The sequence below is a fragment of the Agrilus planipennis genome, unplaced genomic scaffold, assembly GCF_000699045.2.
Source record: "Agrilus planipennis isolate EAB-ADULT unplaced genomic scaffold, Apla_2.0 scaffold1, whole genome shotgun sequence".
In the NCBI taxonomy this organism is placed as follows: Eukaryota; Metazoa; Arthropoda; class Insecta; order Coleoptera; family Buprestidae; genus Agrilus; species Agrilus planipennis.
In genome coordinates, this window is record NW_020442466.1 from 257,513 (window position 1) to 277,550 (window position 20,038).

The following is a 20,038-nucleotide window of genomic DNA, read 5'->3' on the forward strand; positions in this document are numbered from 1 at the left end:
TGGTAGCAGTGGTACCATTTAAATAGACATCGCGAGGCAGTGACTTCTTTTCCTTAGATTTTACGTTATCAAGATCGAAGAAGTGATAATTTTCGTTGCAACTCTTCTCGACATTCAACTAGACAACGCCATTGCCGGGAGCGTTGCTAATAAGCGTAGAGCGCAGCGCTGTGCGATTTTTCGATCGATCCTTGTCATTGTCCGCCGTGGCTTTTACTCTCCTAATAATCAGTAAGGTCTTATTTATTGAGCCCCTTCAATGGCAATCCACCATCATTTCAGTGGTAATAAATAACGACCAATAACGGCGCAAGCAGGGCAACACCGGACGTATCGGTGGACGCGATCGAAAACCGTCCTCGCATAAATTCGGTTTATTTGTCCTCGGGGGTTGGAGAGCCGCATAAACTGTCATGACTGTTGTAATGCCCTGTAATTTGAGCCGATTTGAGGTGAATTGGCTAATTTGTATCTGCGCAGGCCCTGCGGCAGCCGGAACTGCGGACTGTTAATCATGATTTTATGGGCCTCGGGCTGACTTCTCGAGCGCCGCTTTTAATATGTGCCAACCATGATATCCCTTGCTATTCATTTAACAAGGAGAAAGCAAACAATTAATTGTTAAATTACTTTTGATGACTGGCTACATGATGCGAGTCTTATTTACACGTACCTACATGAATTTATTGTTAATAAAAAGGTAAGTTTCAAAAGCAAAATTCCAAAGACTACCACGCTTTAATAGTCTCTGAAAATTATTAAAAGCTGAAGCCACATTGAATTTACATCAGTCCGGAGGCTATAACGTTTAAATTTAACCAACAAGTAAGTGATTAAGGTAGTTATGTGGGTCAATTAGCCTTTAAACCTTTTACTACTTTGTTGCAAACCCCTGTAGAGTAATAGAATGGTAATGATGCAACTACTATTAAAGTCTCCACATACCTCAGTTTTAAGTGTAATTCGAAAAGAATTGAGAGAATTCTATTCCATAACCTCAATTTGTTTCACTTGACCGTGAAATTCGCCTGGAAAGTCTATTCCTCTGCCAAAACGATCGATTACAGCTGACATAAACGGTTGAAATAAACATTTTACATTTGCGGTGATAAATAAGTTCGGATGATTATCTCCGTTTAAGGAACTATTCCCAGATCACATAATATAATTAAACCAGTAAACTAATGAGCTGAAATTGTTCTGCATTAAATTAGCTATATCTCCGGTTTGTGATGATAGAGATTTATTAAACGTTCTTTTCGGTTTGTCTTTTTATGCAACAGTGAATAGCGACAATCAGAGCAAACGGGAAGCTTACATAGTGTTCGCTTGGGCACAATAAGCAATCACGAACGTCTTTCTTGTTATTCTTTTCTTTTGGCCGCTTAAGGTACAGGAACAATTATTGTTATGAATCGCTTACACTATCTAATTGTTGAATTATTTACGCATGTACTTATGTATAAGTAGCAATAAAACATACCATTGGTCATCTTATAAGGAAATGCGAAGTATGTGTGTGTACCAGTGAACAAGGGAGAAATAATGATGCTCCAATAAATTTTGATGCTTATTCAGATTGTTACTTTTATATGTGGGGGTTGTACAGAAAGAAATCTGTGGTTGTTCTACGTAGCTTTACTGTGAACTGAAAACAACCATTTAAACTGTACATTTTTTCAGAACAATTATTCCTCTAAAGATATACTCTGAGCCATCTAAAGTGGCGGCGGATGTAATAAAACCTCTACCTACACTACCTGCGCATCTCCCATATTTCAATAAGATAGGGTAGTACAGGCCTGACGCTGGAAGCTGGCAGAAATTTTAAAATGGCGTGGATGCGCGGTGGCAAAAGTAGGCAGTGTTAGGTATAACGATTGCAGCCCTCTTTCTTCAGTATTCCTTTCAAGGACGTAGATTATATATTTAAAAATAGGGATCAGTGAACAAGTAATAGACAGACAAACAGAAGAACTAATTGTTGATGTTGGTGACAGTGATAGAGATTCCCATTAGGACAGTCAATGTGAAAACTAACTATAAAACAAAAGCAATAGGTTAATTTTTTCTTTTTGGTAAGTCATGTTTCTACATTATTTTCTAGTACGCTACTGTCCTATCTGTATTAATGTCATAATTTACGCCTCCTGAAAGCTTATTTGTGTATCGGTTCCAAGTGACTTACTCAAATAGGTCATAAATGGGCAAGTACCTGCGCGACCGCTCGCCAGCTTCCTTCGTCCGACCTGTAGAATTCGTTTGAAGACACCTTTCTGAATGTTTCCAAACGATTTTGAGCATTGTAGACATAGGTACATAACAGTATATATAACGAGTTTCGTTTGAATAGCGCCGTAAAGTTGTAAACGCACTTAGGTATGAGCCAAGGCGGTTCATTGTTGGCAGTTTTATTGCAGGAGCCGTCACTTCAAATGGCTCAGAGTTTATATTTAAAGACAGAAGAGGTGAAGTTAAAGAAGAAACTGCTTTATGGCATAGCCGGTCAAACCTTGACTTCTTAGGAGCGACTACATTGTATGCAACAGAGACAAATATAGGAACGAGCGATACTTGTCTCTCTTCCTTCGTAACCAAGCCCTCCCCCCCAAGACATAAAGACAGATATCGTTCGACAGTGTACCTGTGGCATTATACCTGTCTAGTTGTGGGTCAAGAAGGGAAAGGACGACACCTAGGAGCGTTAGAAGCGGAGTTTGGCCGGCTCTGCTTTATGGGTCCTCCAGAATTACTTCTGGAGGAGTAATTCAATTACTGGGAGTAATTGAAATAAAAACAAAAAACCCGATTACGTGATAAATTGTGAACATAAAATTTTCAAACTTATCACATTCCAAATTACATTTAAACGTAAAGTCGTATACAGGCCTGACGCTGGAAGCTGGCGGAAATTTTAAAATGGCGTGGTTGCGCGATGGCAAAAGTAGGCAGTTTTAGGTATAAAGATTGCAGCCCTCATTCTTCAGTATTCCTATCAGGGGCGTAGATTAAATATTTAAAAGCAGGGATCAGTAAGCAAGTAATAGACAGACAAACAGAAGAACTAATTGTTGATGTTGGTGACAGTGATAGAGATTCCCATGATGAGAATGAAAGTGAAAACTAACTATAAAACAAAAGCAATAGGTTAATTTTTTCTTTTTGATAAGTCATGCTTTTACATTATTTTCTAGTACGCTACTGTCCTATCTGTATTAATACTATAATTTACGCCTACTGAAAGCTTATTAGTGTATCGATTCCAAGTGACTTACCCAAATAGGTCATAAATGGGCAAGTACCTGCGCGACCGCTCGCCAGCTTCCTTCGTCAGACCTGTACATTTTTGTATGCCATTTATACAACCCTATTGTTTGATACCCAACTTGATAGGTTTTGAGAAACGAAAAATTTTTGAATACAATATGCTGAAAGGATAATAAAACCAGAAAATATATACCAAATACTTAGACTAACTACTTACAAGAAGTGAGATAACCGACACGACATCTAATTTTTGTTTGATTAATTGAGTTCCTAGCGATGCATACGTATGTGCTTAAATTGGAACAATAAACATGTTCTTGTACCTTTAAAAATAATAACAATAATAATAATAATAACATAGCTTTACCAAATGCTTATTGGAGCATTGTAAAGACGACGTTTTTCAGTCAGTATATACGTTTTTCTACATCAAATAATCCGTTTTCTGTTCTTACTCAATTGCTCAACGACTCGAAAAGCCCAGTATTGGTCTTCACGTTTTACTCAATAACAAAATTCCATCGTCGCAGTTTGACAGTAAGATGTAAGTACGTGTGAAGAACGTTCAACTGAGTCGATTTCCGTGCTCGTTTGTAGCTGTTGCAATCGAATTTTATCCGAATGGACGTCTTAAGTTTGATCAGCGTGACGAATTGAATCGCCGAAGCTAATGGCTCCGTAGAATTGAGGAACAATGGAGGGCGAAACTATTTTTCAGCAAGAACAAACTCTTTGTTATTAATCTAGAAAAAAGTGTTGATTGATTATGTGGTTTTCGGCTTTTTGCCCGCCCGAATTTTGCTGCCCGGTTCGTTACGTCTATACCGATATCTATTTAATCAACGAGGTAATTAACATTACCCACTCTGACGTACAAAAAACCAATTCATGCATGGAATTGAAATTTTCGTTATTAAAAACAGGTTACGAATCGATGTGAAAGCTTGCTCATCGACAAAATGAGACTTTTACGTAGTCAAAGACGTAAAAACTGAGATTACGAATCGATCGGAAAAAAATCCCCTTGCACTGCTTACTCCAGAATATACGGCGGTAATTTAAAACCTATTTCGATACTTCAACTCCAACAATAAATGTTTTTGGGTTGGTACCTTTTGAATTATCACAACGTTTAAATAGATTCAGATTGGGTTACGTATTCCAACAAATCCAACAGACTTTACAAAATGTTACATTTTGAACATAAATTGGTTCCCATACACCAACTGATACTAAAATAATCTTTTCAGGAGTTTGCACTAACGCTACAGCTCCATCCGTCAGCAGCATCAATCGCATTCTTCGTAACAGGGCGGCAGAAAGAGCTGCTGCAGAATTCGCGAGGGCGGCTGGTTACGGTTTGTACCATCCCCACCCTTATGCCACCGCAGCAGCCGCATTTCCGTGGCATTCACACCTATGGCCTAATGGTCCTCTGGGGATGCAGGCGGCACCTGGTGCCGGAGTTCCTGTGGTATCTGGTTCACCAGGATCAGCCGGTTCTCCCCAGGATCACGGATTACTGTCGTCTCCACCAGGACACCGGTTACTCGACGTTGATGGCAAAGACGACTCAAGTACTGATGGAAACGATCAACCCAAATTTCGAAGAAATAGGACCACGTTTAGTCCTGACCAACTAGAAGAATTGGAAAAGGAATTTGAGAAAAGTCACTACCCTTGTGTTTCAACCAGAGAGAGACTTGCATCAAAAACTTCACTCTCGGAAGCCCGAGTTCAGGTATGTTACATACAAACATTTCGCTTTTCATAGGTGCAAGGACCAGTAGAAGTTGCCTTATCTAATACATTGTACATACTGTATTTCTGTTTTTACTTTCAATTAATACATCATACGTATAATATATAGGTAATCTTATCGGATACTTCTGAGTAATGCGTCTAACTACAACGTATATATACGTTAAGCATGTTCGTATTTCATCTGATAATGATCAATCATCTGCGTATAGGATCTCAGCACAAACAGTGATTTCAGTAGGATGTCCAAAATTCGCTTAAGACGTTTGTAGGCAGTATCTCTTGATGGTCGATAGAACAAGCTCCCGAAGTAATTGGATTCTCTTTATTCAAGTTCGAGATAGGAAGCATTACACGTTCTCAGCTTTAGTCAAAACAGTTAGTGTCAAAATGACGAAAATCTTATCTGTAATGACATGATTGAACACCGCGAGAGCGCCTGTTAAAAATCGTTTTCGTTACGTGTAATCAGTAGAATTCAATGGTTCATTGTGAAAGTATTTAAATGCGAATTTATTGCTATCGTAAACACACCTGTTTCGTTGCAACTGTTGCATTTCATTACAAATTCAGATTGAAGGGAAGACAGATAACTGGATCATTATACCCACCACGATGCACCAAGCGATTCAAATTTGCTTATTTTGACTCGTTTAAACAACAAAGTTGCTGCAAGTTCCTACCAGGATCATATAAACTGAAAATATATTCTTTGAAATTAATACAGTCGAACCTGGATAAGTGGGAACTGGGTAAGCGAGGAAACTCTATTAGTGAGGGTATTTGCTAGGTTCCGTTATTTTGCCCTTCTAAAGCCTCCATAAGTGAGAAACATACAACCTGTATAAGTGACAGTCATTTTTCATGCGTGAACCTCTTTAAGTGAGATTGCTACTTGTCTATACCTCTATAAGCGACAGTTTACTTTTGCTATTTTATGACTCGTTCTTAAGTTTCAAGAGACTCTTATTTCATTCGAAAGACCAAATCTGCGAAAGACCGAGTAAGTCTTTATTATTTTATTATAGCCAAATGTGCGTACCGACTTGTTTATTAATCTTATTACAGTCAGTTCATAAAAGCAGTTTCGAAGAAAGGTCCTGTACTTCCTCATAATGTCTAAACGAAAACTCGATGTGTTGTCGAACCGTATTTTTATAGACCTCTATAAGTGAGACAAATTCCTCCTGTAACTCTGTAAGCTAGAAACTCGAGTTAGAGAGAAACCTCTGTAAGAGAGGAACAGATCGCGGTCCCTTGAGCTCTCACTTATCCAGGTTTGACTGTATTTAGTTTTAGTTATTTACCTAAAATCTTTAAACAAATTTACATGTTAGAAAATCGATACAAAAGATGGAAGAGTTGCAATTTCAATGACAATGTTCAATTCTTCACGAGATTCCTTATAAGTTCTTAGGTGTATTGTTAGTATTTTCTGATTTGTATTTTTCTCTTCCTACTTTTGAATAAATCCCAATTTAAAGACGAAATATCAAAACATGATTTCTCGTTTTGTTTCTTGTGGATTACGATTGCCTTCTTTGTTGATCAAACATAACATCTTCATAATGTTGTAACATTCACGAAACATGTAGTAATTGGTTTCTACTGTACTGTATGGCTTCGTCAGTCTTGATTTGTGCTATTTGAGGTGATTTATCTACTCTGGTTCTTGTACACCGATGTTCATCCACAACTGCTGTATATTAACAAATGCGCCTTTAACCAGGTTTGGTTTTCCAACAGACGAGCAAAATGGAGACGTCACCAGCGCATGAACATGCTAAAGCAGACGTCCCCAGGCCAACAGCAGCACCCACACCACCATCAAGGAAGTCGATCGCCGTCGATGTTCGGTCCGGGGAGTCGTTTGACACCCTCACCCCACTACACGGTCGCTTCCACCCCTGGCTCACCGCATACTGTACCACAGCGCACTTCCGCCCCAGTCACTTCCTCTCTGCTGCTCCAAATGGGCGGTGAAAATAGTGCGTTCAAGTCTCTGACGCCCAACCAGGGTGTGCAGCCGCCCAGTTCTCAGTCATACTTCAGTTCCGCCACCGGTGGTAGTGGTGGCGGAAGGTACACTGCAACTCTGACCGACTCCGAGGACGAGGAAATCAACGTCAATGACGAATCGGACGTGGAGGAACCGCTCAAGTCGGGCTCGACGAGTCCTGTGGAAGTAGTTGATCCACCGGTCAAGTCGTCTTCGACTGCGGCCACGGAAGCGGTCAAGTTCCAGCCGCTACAGCTCACTATCCATGACCGCGACGAGTAGCCGATTACGGACAGCACGAAATGCACTGGCGAATCAAGGTACGAAGTTTGATTTAAACGAATTGCACTAAACGAGTTTCGAATTACAAATTAAATAATGTCACAACTAAATTGTATAACGTTTACTTAAGGAATGAAATTAACAGATCGTATATCATTAAGAAATAGAAGAACGATATATCTTTAAACTTATGGTTTATTTAGAAAAAGCAACGAACTTACTATAATTCTATTTCAAATTTTATTTTATACTTCGGGAAAAAATATTACGTTATACTTCATTCAGTTTATGTAGCGATGTGACCTTCAGTTTGTCCGGCGCAAAGTAGAAAAGAACAGCACTACGCCAGAAAACGAAAGAGACAACTCTAGGCCAAACGTTTAACCGGCGAGGAGCGTATAATTCGTAGAGTACTGCACGGAAAAATTGACCATTTTATCCACTACAATTGCATTGCTCAAATGTGCTGTTATTGGTACAATTTACTACTGAAAATATCAACGAAATGTTTATTTATATTTGAAGACATATTAAAGGCTTTAACGCTTGTTTTCGACTCGCACTACTATTCATGATTGAACAAAACTTTTGGCAGGTACTGTATGAAAAAGTATGTTTAATGAACAAGAGTCGAGAGTATAATGAGCTTTTTTCTCCCTACCTACGATTTTGCCAGCGCACATCCAAGACAGTGGAAGGGGCACATCGCTAGAGAAAGTAAATGAAGTAATTTTCAAGTGTTTTATACTAATAACAATCAACTTCAAATTTTTTATGCTATTACCTAGAAATTTTTTCACGATATTTTGTTGTATTTTATGTTTATTTTAAACTCGTTTGGTTGACCTTTTTTGAACATATTATGCAATTGTTGTTTTCGTAACCTTTGTGGCGCTGGTGCAATTCGTCCGTAACAGTGCAGAGTAACAGAGACCATAACAGAGATTGGTCTTCTGGTGCATCGTCAACCAAAGGAATTAATTACGTTATTTATTGAGTTCGCGGCTGTGAAATAAAATCCCGGTGTAGTCAAAGACAATTTTACTCCGTTTATTTATTGCTTCTATATATTTACGCATTAACTAATATAGATACGTTTAATTGACATTTATCGCTGCGGTTCAGTGACCGACAGTCTGAAGGAGCGAGAAGCACCGACAAATGAATGTTTATACGCAGAGGACGAATATCCGGAAATTAACTAAACGATTACTGACGGCTCCTGAAAATACTGTCGATAGATTTCTAACAGATTGTTCAATCACGGAAACTTCATCACTATATTAGTTAATTACCTATATTATTTTTCACAACAGTTGGAAACTTCTTTTCCGATTAGTGATAAAATCTTCGCATAATTATTAATAGTTGCTAGAAGTAGTTCAGAATCTCATGAATCTGGACAATGATAAAGTCCACTTTTACATTGATTTCTACATATCTACTTCTTGCAAACATTAGCTGTTACTGTTTACAGCTTATCTTGTTACAATGTTTTCGTAACGAATACGGCCCGCGCACGTTACGACTCATGAGATTTTAAACCACCTATACCAATAAATTTATTCTGCTTACAATTTCCAAAAGGTAAATGTCTAGATGATGGCCAGCCTTTTGGGGGGGGGGGGTCGAAAGAGGAGGTCTCCCTCACCACTGTACCATAAAAAGTTCGTGGAGGTCTCACCCCCATAAAATGTTATGGAGGTCAGATTATAGCCCCCCACCCCCTTCGGGGGGATCGAAAGCGGGTGGTCACCTGAGTAAAACCCCATTAAAAATTTGCGGCGGTCTCACCACCAATAGAGAGGTTATGGGGTTGAAAGTTAATTATTTTGACAATTTTCATACACTATAATTCAAATAAAATTTAATAAAAAAATTATTTTCAAGCGGTTGGAGGTGGGGGATCGAAAGAGGGTGGTCACTTGAACAAAACCCGATAACCTAACCTCACCTGCCCTAATAATAAAGATATTTGAATAATGTTTTATGTAACTCTTAATATTTTTATGTATTTTTCATTAGTTTTACCTTTGAATATTGTTTAAGAATGACTATATAAATATTATTTTAAATGCCTAGAAATGTATAAAAATTGGCATATTTATTTACTTTGTACCCCCATAACTTTTTATGGGGGTGAGACCGCCACGAACGTTTTATATTACAGTGGTAGGGGAGACCTCGTCTTTCGACCCCCCTAAAAGGGTGGGGTCATCATCTAGACCTTTACCCCAAAAATATCATAGTTTGTATTTACTTATATAAAATTTTCATTCAATTATAATTCTTTTTTGTAACTATCAGAATTAAGACGATAATTATGCGATAATATTGCTATTGGTCTAATGTGTATTATTGAAATTTTCACTTTATCTTGTATTCAAGATAAATCTTTGGTTAAATCCTGGCAGTATTTTCGAAGAGCTAGTAAACGTCTCAATCTGTGGATGTACACATTTGTTGTCACCTCCTCCTTTCGGTCATTAGATCCATTAATAAATCGTTCGCGTTAGTAGTAAACGCGCGCGCTGACAATGTCGTGTCGTACTTTACTTTGTACCAGGACAACTCGCGATGTAACGTTCGTCGTAAACAAGCCACACGTCGTACGACGACGTACAGTACTGCTAAAAAGTTGGCAGCTGACTCGGGCTGCTATCTCGCGAAGGGGACTAATGGCGCGGCCGGCGGACACTCCACTGCAACTGCAGCGGTGATGTGTGGGCTTGTGACAACTCTGTACGTATGAATTGTAGATATATCTATGTGTCGTAAAAACGGTCTAGGACTTTCGTATTTTACCGTGTGAGAGCACAAATTGTCGCTTGTGTATCTTTCAATGAACAGCGGAAGGAGCTATGTAGCACTTAATAAATGCAGTTATTGTTTATCCAAATAAAGTTGTAAGTAGAAGTAAAGCTTGTTTTATTTACGTGACATTACTTCCTTATCCCTCAACAAGGATAAATGACCTGATGGCATATATAAAGTGATTCAGAGGCGTCAAGTTCGTAAAGTTTCATAATAAAAAGAAAAAATATGTAAATGAATTTAGGTAGTTCATATTTAGGAGTCAAATAAGGATTCAATCAATGCCATTGGGATCAGTCGTTTGGATTTTCATAAGTAAGATTTTTCCGATTTTAAAATTTTTCATTTCTTTGCTGTATTTGATGTTTCTATTTTAGTTGTTCCAAACTTACAAAGTTTACTCGTGGTGATAATAAGGTAAGTAACATTTCCTTTACGGTTTATTTACCCCTAAAATGATCAAAATCAAATGATAATGATAGCAGACTTGTAGATACGTAAATAATATTCCCTTTTATTTCATGCACAATAGTATGCGATGTATGAGATGTTTATAGACTTTGTTAAAAGTACACATATTGAAGTAAAATTGGTCCAACCCTGTTCTTAAACTCCTACACAAAATTAACCCGTATAATTGCTGTTATGTATCGCTATATCCCATTCGTAAAACAATTAGTGTTCTAGTTAAAGATTTATTTCGGTTAACATCTCATCCGGTGCCAGTTAAGCAGTTTAAGAGTTCATCGGATAAAACGTCGATAATGAACCGATTGCCATTGACCGTGGGTGACAAACTGGCGCGAGTATTTTATTCTTATTTTTACTTTTCAGCTACCTCTGTCTCTCGTTCGGTTCTGGTCTAAATAAAATTAAGACATTTAGACTCCAGATACAGTTGAGCGCGAGGCGAAAAGCTCCGATGAAAGCGATAACGGTGACCGGTTATGTTAATACCAAGTAAACGGGATAGTATACAATTCGAACGTATCCCGTATTTGGGCAAAAGGCTTAACAAGAGAAACAGTGGAAATCCGGAAATAAACGATTATGGAAATGGAAAATTGGTTATTTTGAAAAATTGCGAAATTATTAATAGAGTCATATACACACTTGGGTCAGACAGGACGAAATCTGGAAGTAAGAATTAAAAAACACTCCAAAGACGTGTTACCTAAACAAACTGTCATTGGTGTAAATAAATAATGGTAAAGGCATAGATGATGGCCCCCACCCCCATGGAAGAGATCGAAAGAGGAGGTCTCCACCACCACTGTACCATAAAATGTTCGTAGCGGTCTCACCCCCATAAAAAGTTATGGGGGTTCAAAGTTAATAAATATGCCAATTTTTATACATTTCTAGGCATGAAAATATTTATATAGTCATTCTTAAACAATATTCAAAGGTAAAACTAATGAAAAATACATAAAAATATTGAGAAAGTTATATAAAACATTATTTAAATATCTTTATCAATAGGGTAGGTTAGGTTAGGTTAAGTTAGGTTATTGGGTTTTGTTCAAGTGACCACCCTCATTCGATCCCCCACCTCCACCCGCTTGAAAATAATTTTTTTATTGAATTTTATTCGAATTATAATATATGAAAATTGTCAGAATAATCAACATTTAACCCCCATAACTTTTTATGGGGGTGAGGGTGCCGCAATTTTTTTATGGGGTTTTACTCAGGTGACCACCCTCTTTCGATGCGCTCTACCCCCATTCGCATCTAACCCCCATAACTTTTTATGAAGGTGAGATAGCCACGAACTTTTTATGGTACAGTGGTGGGGAAGACCTCCTCTGTCGATCCCACCCACCATCATCTACCTAAATAATGAACAACTAAGAACCATAATACAATAATATCGATACAGAAAAGTTCGGAATTTTACATATAGAAAATAGAGAAGGAAAATTTAATTTAATACAACTAAAAATTACGTCAGGTAGGAGTTGCACCCTTATCATAAGGTAACCTGTAGCAGATTTATTTTAATGCTCGAACGATAAAGAACTATTTATTTTATTTCATTCATCAATAGCTACAGTCTACTAAAGTGCCTTATTCCTACCACTCTGAACAAAAATAAATACGAAGTTACATAACCTAAAATATCCTAAGGTAGGAGGCAATGCTATAACTTTTCGATCATGTTTTCAGGATTGTATAGCGGGACGTTATAATTTTATCGTACTATTTACTAGAGACTAGACATTAAACCGTCTGTAACAACCTTTGACTGATTACTGAGAATATCGAGAGTCAGGTGAGTACATCAAGCTTTCTCGAACGACTACCTTTGTATGGCCTATCAGTTCGATCTCATCGTTTCACTTACATCGTTAAAGCGCACACAGAATCACAGAAGACATGTCGACGTCGACGAATTCATCATTGTCGCGGCTTGTAATGTATGTCTAGCGATGTCGAAATGTCACTAATTTGGAATTATTAATAGACAGAGGAAGACAAATGAATCGTCTATCCAGATTTGAGAAGCGTTTGCACTTGACTTGGTTACCTATTTGATAAAGTACAACTTCGTACCATTTATTATATTTCTTGTGAACGTCGATGATGTTTCGACTTTGATTAGACAGAATATCTTCATGATTTTTCAGATATTGGTAGGTGAGCTCTACTTTTTTGCTTCAGGTTACCCATTAAACATCAGTTATGAAAATGTCAATATTATAAAAAATATAATTAATTGTTTGTATTGTTATTCTGTAAACCAATAGTAGTCTGGATGTACGTTCCACTTAATATATCAATATTAAAGCATACTATTGGATTTTCAAAAGGAATTTCTCCAATTATAAAATAAGGTTGTTTAGGTTTGGTGTCTAACGCATCATTGAAGTCTCCGATCTGTTCTTAATGTTTTCTTCCATAAGCACTCAAGTTAACAACAATTATTTTTGTTCTGAATGAAAATAAGTCCATCAAGAATTTTTTTAAGTACGAATTATGTTATTGGAGTATTTCTAATATATTTTGTGGAAATTATGAAGCTACTAAGAAGAGCAAAGGTAAGTGTACTATAATTTACTTTGTTTACACGTTTTCCTTAATGTTCAGTGCTGAGACATCATAACAATAGTAATAAATTGTTTAATTTGTTTTCGCCTTTAAATTTATGGACTGCACGTTGCTCAAATAAAGATGTTCTACGTGTTATGTATAAACTTAAACTTTTATTGGGTTGTTAAAATGTATCATTAAAAATTGTAATTACTTTCTAGGCAGCTATTTATGAATTCACGTATAAGCAACCTCTATACGTATCTATGCGGTATATTATATATTATATTATAACTACCTTTAATTATCATTAACATTAAGATAATAATATTTGTACGTTATTTTCAACTCAAAAATAAGTAAAAATTAGATTTTAATTTTCAAATGGAAATTAGTATTTAATTAATTAATTAATTAATTAAATGAATAAGCGCAATCAATGTATGAATTATATCACTTAATAATGGTAAGAATCGACGAGTAAAGCGCTATTTAAGATTTCAACACAAGAAACATTAATTTGGTCCTTCAAGCCGGATGCTGACCATTACGGTTATTAAAACAATACAGCCAGTTTATCTTGCAATCAATATGAAAGAAAACTTTTAAGAGCAGTTGGTTATATCACTTTAAGTAACGCCTACGCCCTTTTTATTGTGCTACCTTTAGACGTAGTCATTCTCGGCTACCACATTAACACCGTCACATAATTAATAAGCACAACAATCCAACATGCTTTATAATTCTCATAGATAAATCCATTCTCTAATTAGTGAGGATTACCATTAATTATATTATTGGTACCAAGTGGAGCTCGTAAGTTTTTCTCGCGTAGCCGCTTCTTGAAAAGATTAAAATTCGGCTTATCCGCAACAAGGATTTCGATTTTAAAAACAAAATATAAATAAGGTAGCGGCATGTCGGTATCGTAACTGTCACATCTATTATTTTGTCCCGATAACTTTAGTACCAACTCTAATTGCTTACGTAGGCCGAAACAATACATTCGGTAGAGGTTTATTAAGTGTGTTGAATTTATTTATGGCGCAGGTGTTAAATCTATGACAAAAGGATAATACACCGAGATTGTGCACTAATTAATCCATAATAACGTCATAAGGAAGTAGCTGGAATTTGTTTACATTCTCAAAGATAATATATTGCGATAAACGAACTCGAAATAACTTAATTCAATGAATGTGTACTAATTTTAGGTCATTCTTCTGTTTGTACCACAGACATGTGATTATTATATGTATAGCCGTAACTACTGTGAAAGAAAATGAATCAAACCAACACGGATAGAAAACCAACTTAAAAAAATCGGTTGTCTGTAAAGTCGGTTTACTGACGATAGTTGAACGTGACAACGTCATAAGAAAATATTGATGGAATGGTTTCATTTTTCAAAAGAAAATTTTAATTTTATTTGTTTGATAGATATCTTGTATGGATATAGAGAAGAAGGCAAATGGAAATGTATTATTGTATAGCAGCTGTCCACGCGGACGCATCGCTCACTCAAGTAGGAGAGAGACAGATGTCGAACGCTGCCGAACGCGTAGGCCGATTGTGCCTCTTTGTCGCTCGTTCCGCGCTCTCGCTTGCACTTCAAGCCTTAAATGGAACGCCTCAGAGCGAGGTAACGCCGCATGAGTCATGTTTTTTCGTGCGTGCAGCCGGCTCCATCGAATTATAAGACGTTGTCACGTCAAAAGCATTGACGATTAAGAGTTTTCAAAATAATTAAGCTAATAAAAGTACAGTAAAGGTTTGAAAAGTAACTATTAACTGGAAGCCAGTAATTAGATATATTATTTAGAGCTACAGATTTTAAAATGTGGTAGACTTTGTGGGACAGATAAATCGGAAAATCTATTTATCTATATCGAGAAAATTTATAACAAAAAAATATTCTTCAGTTTTCAGTTTTGAAAAAATATTTAACGTAAGAAATGTTCACATTAAATACGATCTACGTTTTCTTGATGGAAATTCATGATCACTTAATAAATAAACTCAAATTATTTTCCACAAATATATTAATAAAAACTTCAGGCTTCTTCAGAAATATTACTTAAAACTACATTAACAATACGGACTTAAATATAACTATGTACTAGAGGGGGGTGGGTTGACAAAGAGGTTTAGTAAGGGTGAGTTATTAACATCTAATTGGTTATTCAGGAGTACGCCGTTGTTTTTATTTTTATTTATTTTTACTGTTTTTAATAGAGAAAGACGATAGCTTTTAGTTTCTAGAAGTAAAACTTCAAAGTTTTCATTAAATTTAATAAAAAACTAGATTCGAATTACGCAATACATCTTAGTGATGAAAACCATAAATTGAATGAAAACTTTGAAATTCTATATCTAGAAACTAAGAGCTATCGACTTTCTCTATTAGAAACAGTAGAAATAAATAAAAACAAAAACAACGGAGTACTCCTGAATGACCAATTAGATCTTAATAATTCACCCTTACTAATCCTCTTTGTCAACCCCCAACTCTAGCACATAGTTGTATATCCGTCAGTATTGTTAATTTAGTTTTAAGTAATACTTCTGAAGAAGCCTCAAGGGGGCGAAACAATTGTAAAGTTTTTATTAAGTTTTAATTAAATGTGGTCGAAAACAAACAAATTTCGAACACTTCTAGTTCATTGTCAATTTATGGGCATCTAACTGGGGCGCCGACCGCGATCTCGAGGTCTTATCTTGACTACGTTTTCATCTTTTCGGTTGTCTCGGCTTCTAAAATAATTAACCGAAATTAAACTGTACACATTATGGCCATATCGCCGCATAAAACCTTCAATTAGGAGCCCGAGTAACGAATCAACGACTTAATCAATAACAGAGGTGCCAGGTTTTCTATAAATGTTCGATTCCCATTTATTCTTTCGGCAGCAGACCAATTCCGTAGTGTCATTAAGACGGCCCACGTGTTCACACGAAAAAGTGGCCGGTCCAACGTCGAAATCCGGTGTAAGTAATTAAAGAAAAGGCTACAATAAAAGGCATCCAATTCCGCGATAAAACCGACTGATTTAGGACGGCCGTATTCCATAATGATTAGGCAACAAGACAACTGGACCGTCAGAATTCATGTTACCGAGAAAAAAAGAACATCGTGCGCTGCTTTTATCTTAGATCAAACTTTTTTGGTAATGCAGGTATATTGCGCTATCTGATTTACATACAGCGGCGGACTGTCCACAAAAACTAATAGAAATAAAACGTTAAGAAGAACACTTAATGAATTACCAGTATACATTTTACAGATTCATTTCTTCATTTTCAAATGCTTCACATGGAAGCAAAATAAAGTCAAATAAATAATTGGTTTCTTATCACATCTAACTGTTACTAAATCGATCAAAACAATCCTCTATTTAATGAGTAGATTCATAATTGATAAATAATCAATTGAACGTAAACAATTGAACACTAATCTCCAAAAGTTGGTATTAGCTTTAATCGCACTGATCTAACGGCCTTCCACAAAACCAATATGAGTATGGGTATCAATTGATAAACTTTTGGCTTAATTTATTTTATTTTGTCAAAGATTTCGTTGATGTGATGGCTTAATGTTGACTGACTGACTTTTAACTTCGTGAACATTTGACCGTAAGCCGTAATGTCGATGGATCCATTTGCGAGGTCCAATTTTCCAGAAATTAAACAAGGACTTATGAAAATGTTTTTTAGCAGTTCCATTGTCTATATTCTACGAATTATAAGTTACACATCCAATAGAGTATTGTCTTAATCGATTCAATATCATTTCATGTGAGATACGATCAGGAACCAATGAATTATTTGACTTTGAAATCGCCAATTTCTTCTATCTGTCATTATCCTCTGTAATATGATGACCAACTGAGTCAAAGATATTTCCACTTTCGGTTTATTGCCTGTATTAAAGCGAGTTATGTTTCTATTTCAGTCTCTTCAATGTATTTTGGTTTGATGTAAACCCATATGATTTAAAATAACGATAAGTAGATAAATGTCACAAAAATGTACAACCCTCAGTATTTAATGAACAATATTTCAATAACGTTGTCGTCTAATATAATAAAGTAGATATTGTGCTATTTATCAGTTTTTCCCAAAAGTGAAGTAACCTCTTCAGTAACAGCAACTCTGTGAGTCTAATTATCAATAATGATAGAACCATTTTTTTTTTGGTATAAAACTGGGCTACAATAAATTAATACTCAATCGCCGCCACTGGAACTATAAATAATCGTTTTTCGAGTTGTTAACTTTTCTGTACCGTTTCGTCATCATTGTCGACAACTTAATTAAGAATTGTACGTATATTTTTGGTGAAGGGAGATAGCAAACATCATCAGATAGCTACTTATGTCAATCCATACTAAATAATCATTCTTTAATTAATAACAGGTGCCATTGGGGGTCTCGTTGAAGAAGTAGCTACCTACCTGTCTACATACATAATTAGCAAAAAAATCCGACAGAAACAAATCGATTGACAGAAAAGCTGTGCCTAAGCATAATAGCTTCATATTTTATCTATTTAAATATGGTGTATGCAGAAAAAGCTACACCTACCAAAGAAACATAATTAACAAGTAATACGAAGTAAGTATTGGATTTAATATAAACTGCACCAATGCAGTTTAGCGACTGGTTTAAATATTACACAGCTCCTCGAATTTACCCTATTTGGGAAGGCGCAATTTTCTGGATAGACTAACAGGTCAATTGAAAAGTCCCCGGCCTAAAATAGTAAAACACATTTTTTTTTTCAACATAATTCCCTTCAAGGGTGATACACTGATTATAGCGATCCTCCAACTTTTCGATACCATTTTTGTAGTACGATTTGTCCTTTGCTTCAAAATAGGCCTCAGTTTCGGCGATCACCTCTTCATTCGACGAAAATTTTTTCCCAACGAGCATTCTTTTGAGATCTGAGAACAGGAAGTAGTCGCTGGGGGCCAGATCTGGAGAATACGGTGGATGCGGAAGCAATTCGAAGCCCAATTCATGAATTTTTGCCATCGTTTTCACTGACTTGTTAGACGGTGTATTGTCTTGGTGAAGCAGGACTTTCTTTTTCTGTAAATGCGGTCGTTTCTCGGCGATTTCGTCCTTCAAACGGTCCAATAACGCTATGTAATAGTCGCTGTTGATGGTCCTTCCTTTTTCAAGGTAGTCAATGAAAATTATTCCACGCGCATCCCAAAATACAGACGCCATAACCTTGCCAGCCGACTGTTGCGTTTTTGCACCCTTTGGAGCGGGTTCATCGTGTGCAGTCCACTCCGATGACTGTCGATTGGACTTCGGAGTGAAATGATGGAGCCATGTTTCATCCATTGTCACATATCGACGCAAAAACTCGGGTTTATCACGCGTGATCATCTTCAAACACTGCTCTGAATCATCAACTCGTCGTTGTTTTTGGTCAAAAGTGAGCTCGCGCGGCACCCACTTTACACAGAGCTTTCTCATACCCAAATATTCGTGAATGATGTGATGTATACGTTCCGTTGATATCTGTAGAGTGTCTGCTATTTCATTCAATTTCAATTTACGGTCATTCAAAATCATTTTGTGGATTTTTTTAATGTTTTCGTCTGTAAGAGCCTCTTTTGGGCGTCCACTGCGTTCACCGTCTTCGGTGCTCATTTCACCACGTCTAAACTTAGCATACCAATCCTTGATGGTTGATTTTCCTGGGGCAGTGTCCGGAGATTCGTTATCAAGCCAAGTTTTTGCTTCAACTGTATTTTTTCCCTTCAAAAAGCAATATTTTATCAACACGCGAAATTCCTTTTTATCCATTTTCTTCACAATAACAGAAGTTGCTTCACTAAAAATGCTATAATTCACAAACTAATGATCCGACAGCCCTCAAATTTATAGACGCGTCTTTTGAAGATTAGGACTAACTGAAAATCATATGGATTTAGTTCTGGTGCCGCCATCTATGTGTCAGGCCGGGGACTTTTCAATTGACCCTATACATATAATTGATGCTCTTACAGGAATTTCATAGCTCGAGGCAGAGTCATACCTTGTTGGGGTTTTCCCCTTATTGGCTTCTGGCTCGTATTCTTTTGTTGCATATCAAGCATTGGTGGTGACACCAGAACAATTTTTGATTTTGTCGCATTATTTAGAGTTAGTTACGTTTTGCCCTTCTTCTTGATAACTTGCGTTTCTAATTCATATTTTCTTCGTTGTGCCTGTAGTTGTAATTCGTTGTTTCATAGTTAATAATTTATTTGTAAATAAAGTCTGTACAGTGTTTTATATCGAGTTTCATTCGCTCTGTTAAGACCAACATTTTGAGAAAATACTACCCGTGATTTCACTGCAAACAATAACGTACACAAAAATTTTCTTGAGAAAAAAATAATAAATTTACCCCGAACTAATTGCTGCTGAAGATTAGTTAAGAAGTTTCTTCAAAAGTGATCCTGCTCTCTCTCTATACGATCTCTTCAAGCTACGAGTTTACCTCAAGTCACATCGTTCAACAAAAGTAACTTACTTAAATTAGTTTAAGATTGTTTATTACCAAGGAATTGAGTTAATAAGAATTTTTTTTTCGGATGCTTATTCGAAAAAGGTTGTTAAAGGTGTATGTTTGGAGCACGGCGTTGTACGGGTGCGAAACATGGACAGTGGGAGCGGCGGAAACGAAAAGGTTAGAAGCGTCCGAAATGTGGTGTTATAGGCGGATGATGAGGATATCGTGGGTAGAAAAGGTTAGAAATGAAGAGGTATTAGAAAGAATAGGAGAACAGAGGACTCTGTGGAAGTCAATAAAAAATAGGCGAGATAGGTTGGTAGGACACCTTCTTAGGCATGAAGGTCTAGTCAGAGACATATTAGAGG

The 20,038-nt window shown here is 36.7% G+C and overlaps 1 protein-coding gene across 2 annotated transcripts in view; it reads left to right on the forward strand.

The window, feature by feature from the left end:
* LOC108733411 (paired box protein Pax-6-like) overlaps positions 1-7,753 on the forward strand; it is a 68,689-nt gene extending 60,936 nt beyond the window's left edge. The window contains exons 4-5 of one of the 2 annotated variants that reach the window (XM_025981191.1): positions 4,518-5,008; positions 6,758-7,753. In XM_025981191.1, the coding sequence (XP_025836976.1) occupies positions 4,518-5,008; positions 6,758-7,309 (1,043 nt within the window). In that variant the 3' untranslated portion in view covers positions 7,310-7,753. The remainder of the gene's footprint in view (positions 1-4,517; positions 5,009-6,757) is intronic. The other variant, XM_025981192.1, reaches the window with a different exon arrangement.
* The last annotated feature ends 12,285 nt before the right edge of the window (positions 7,754-20,038 follow it).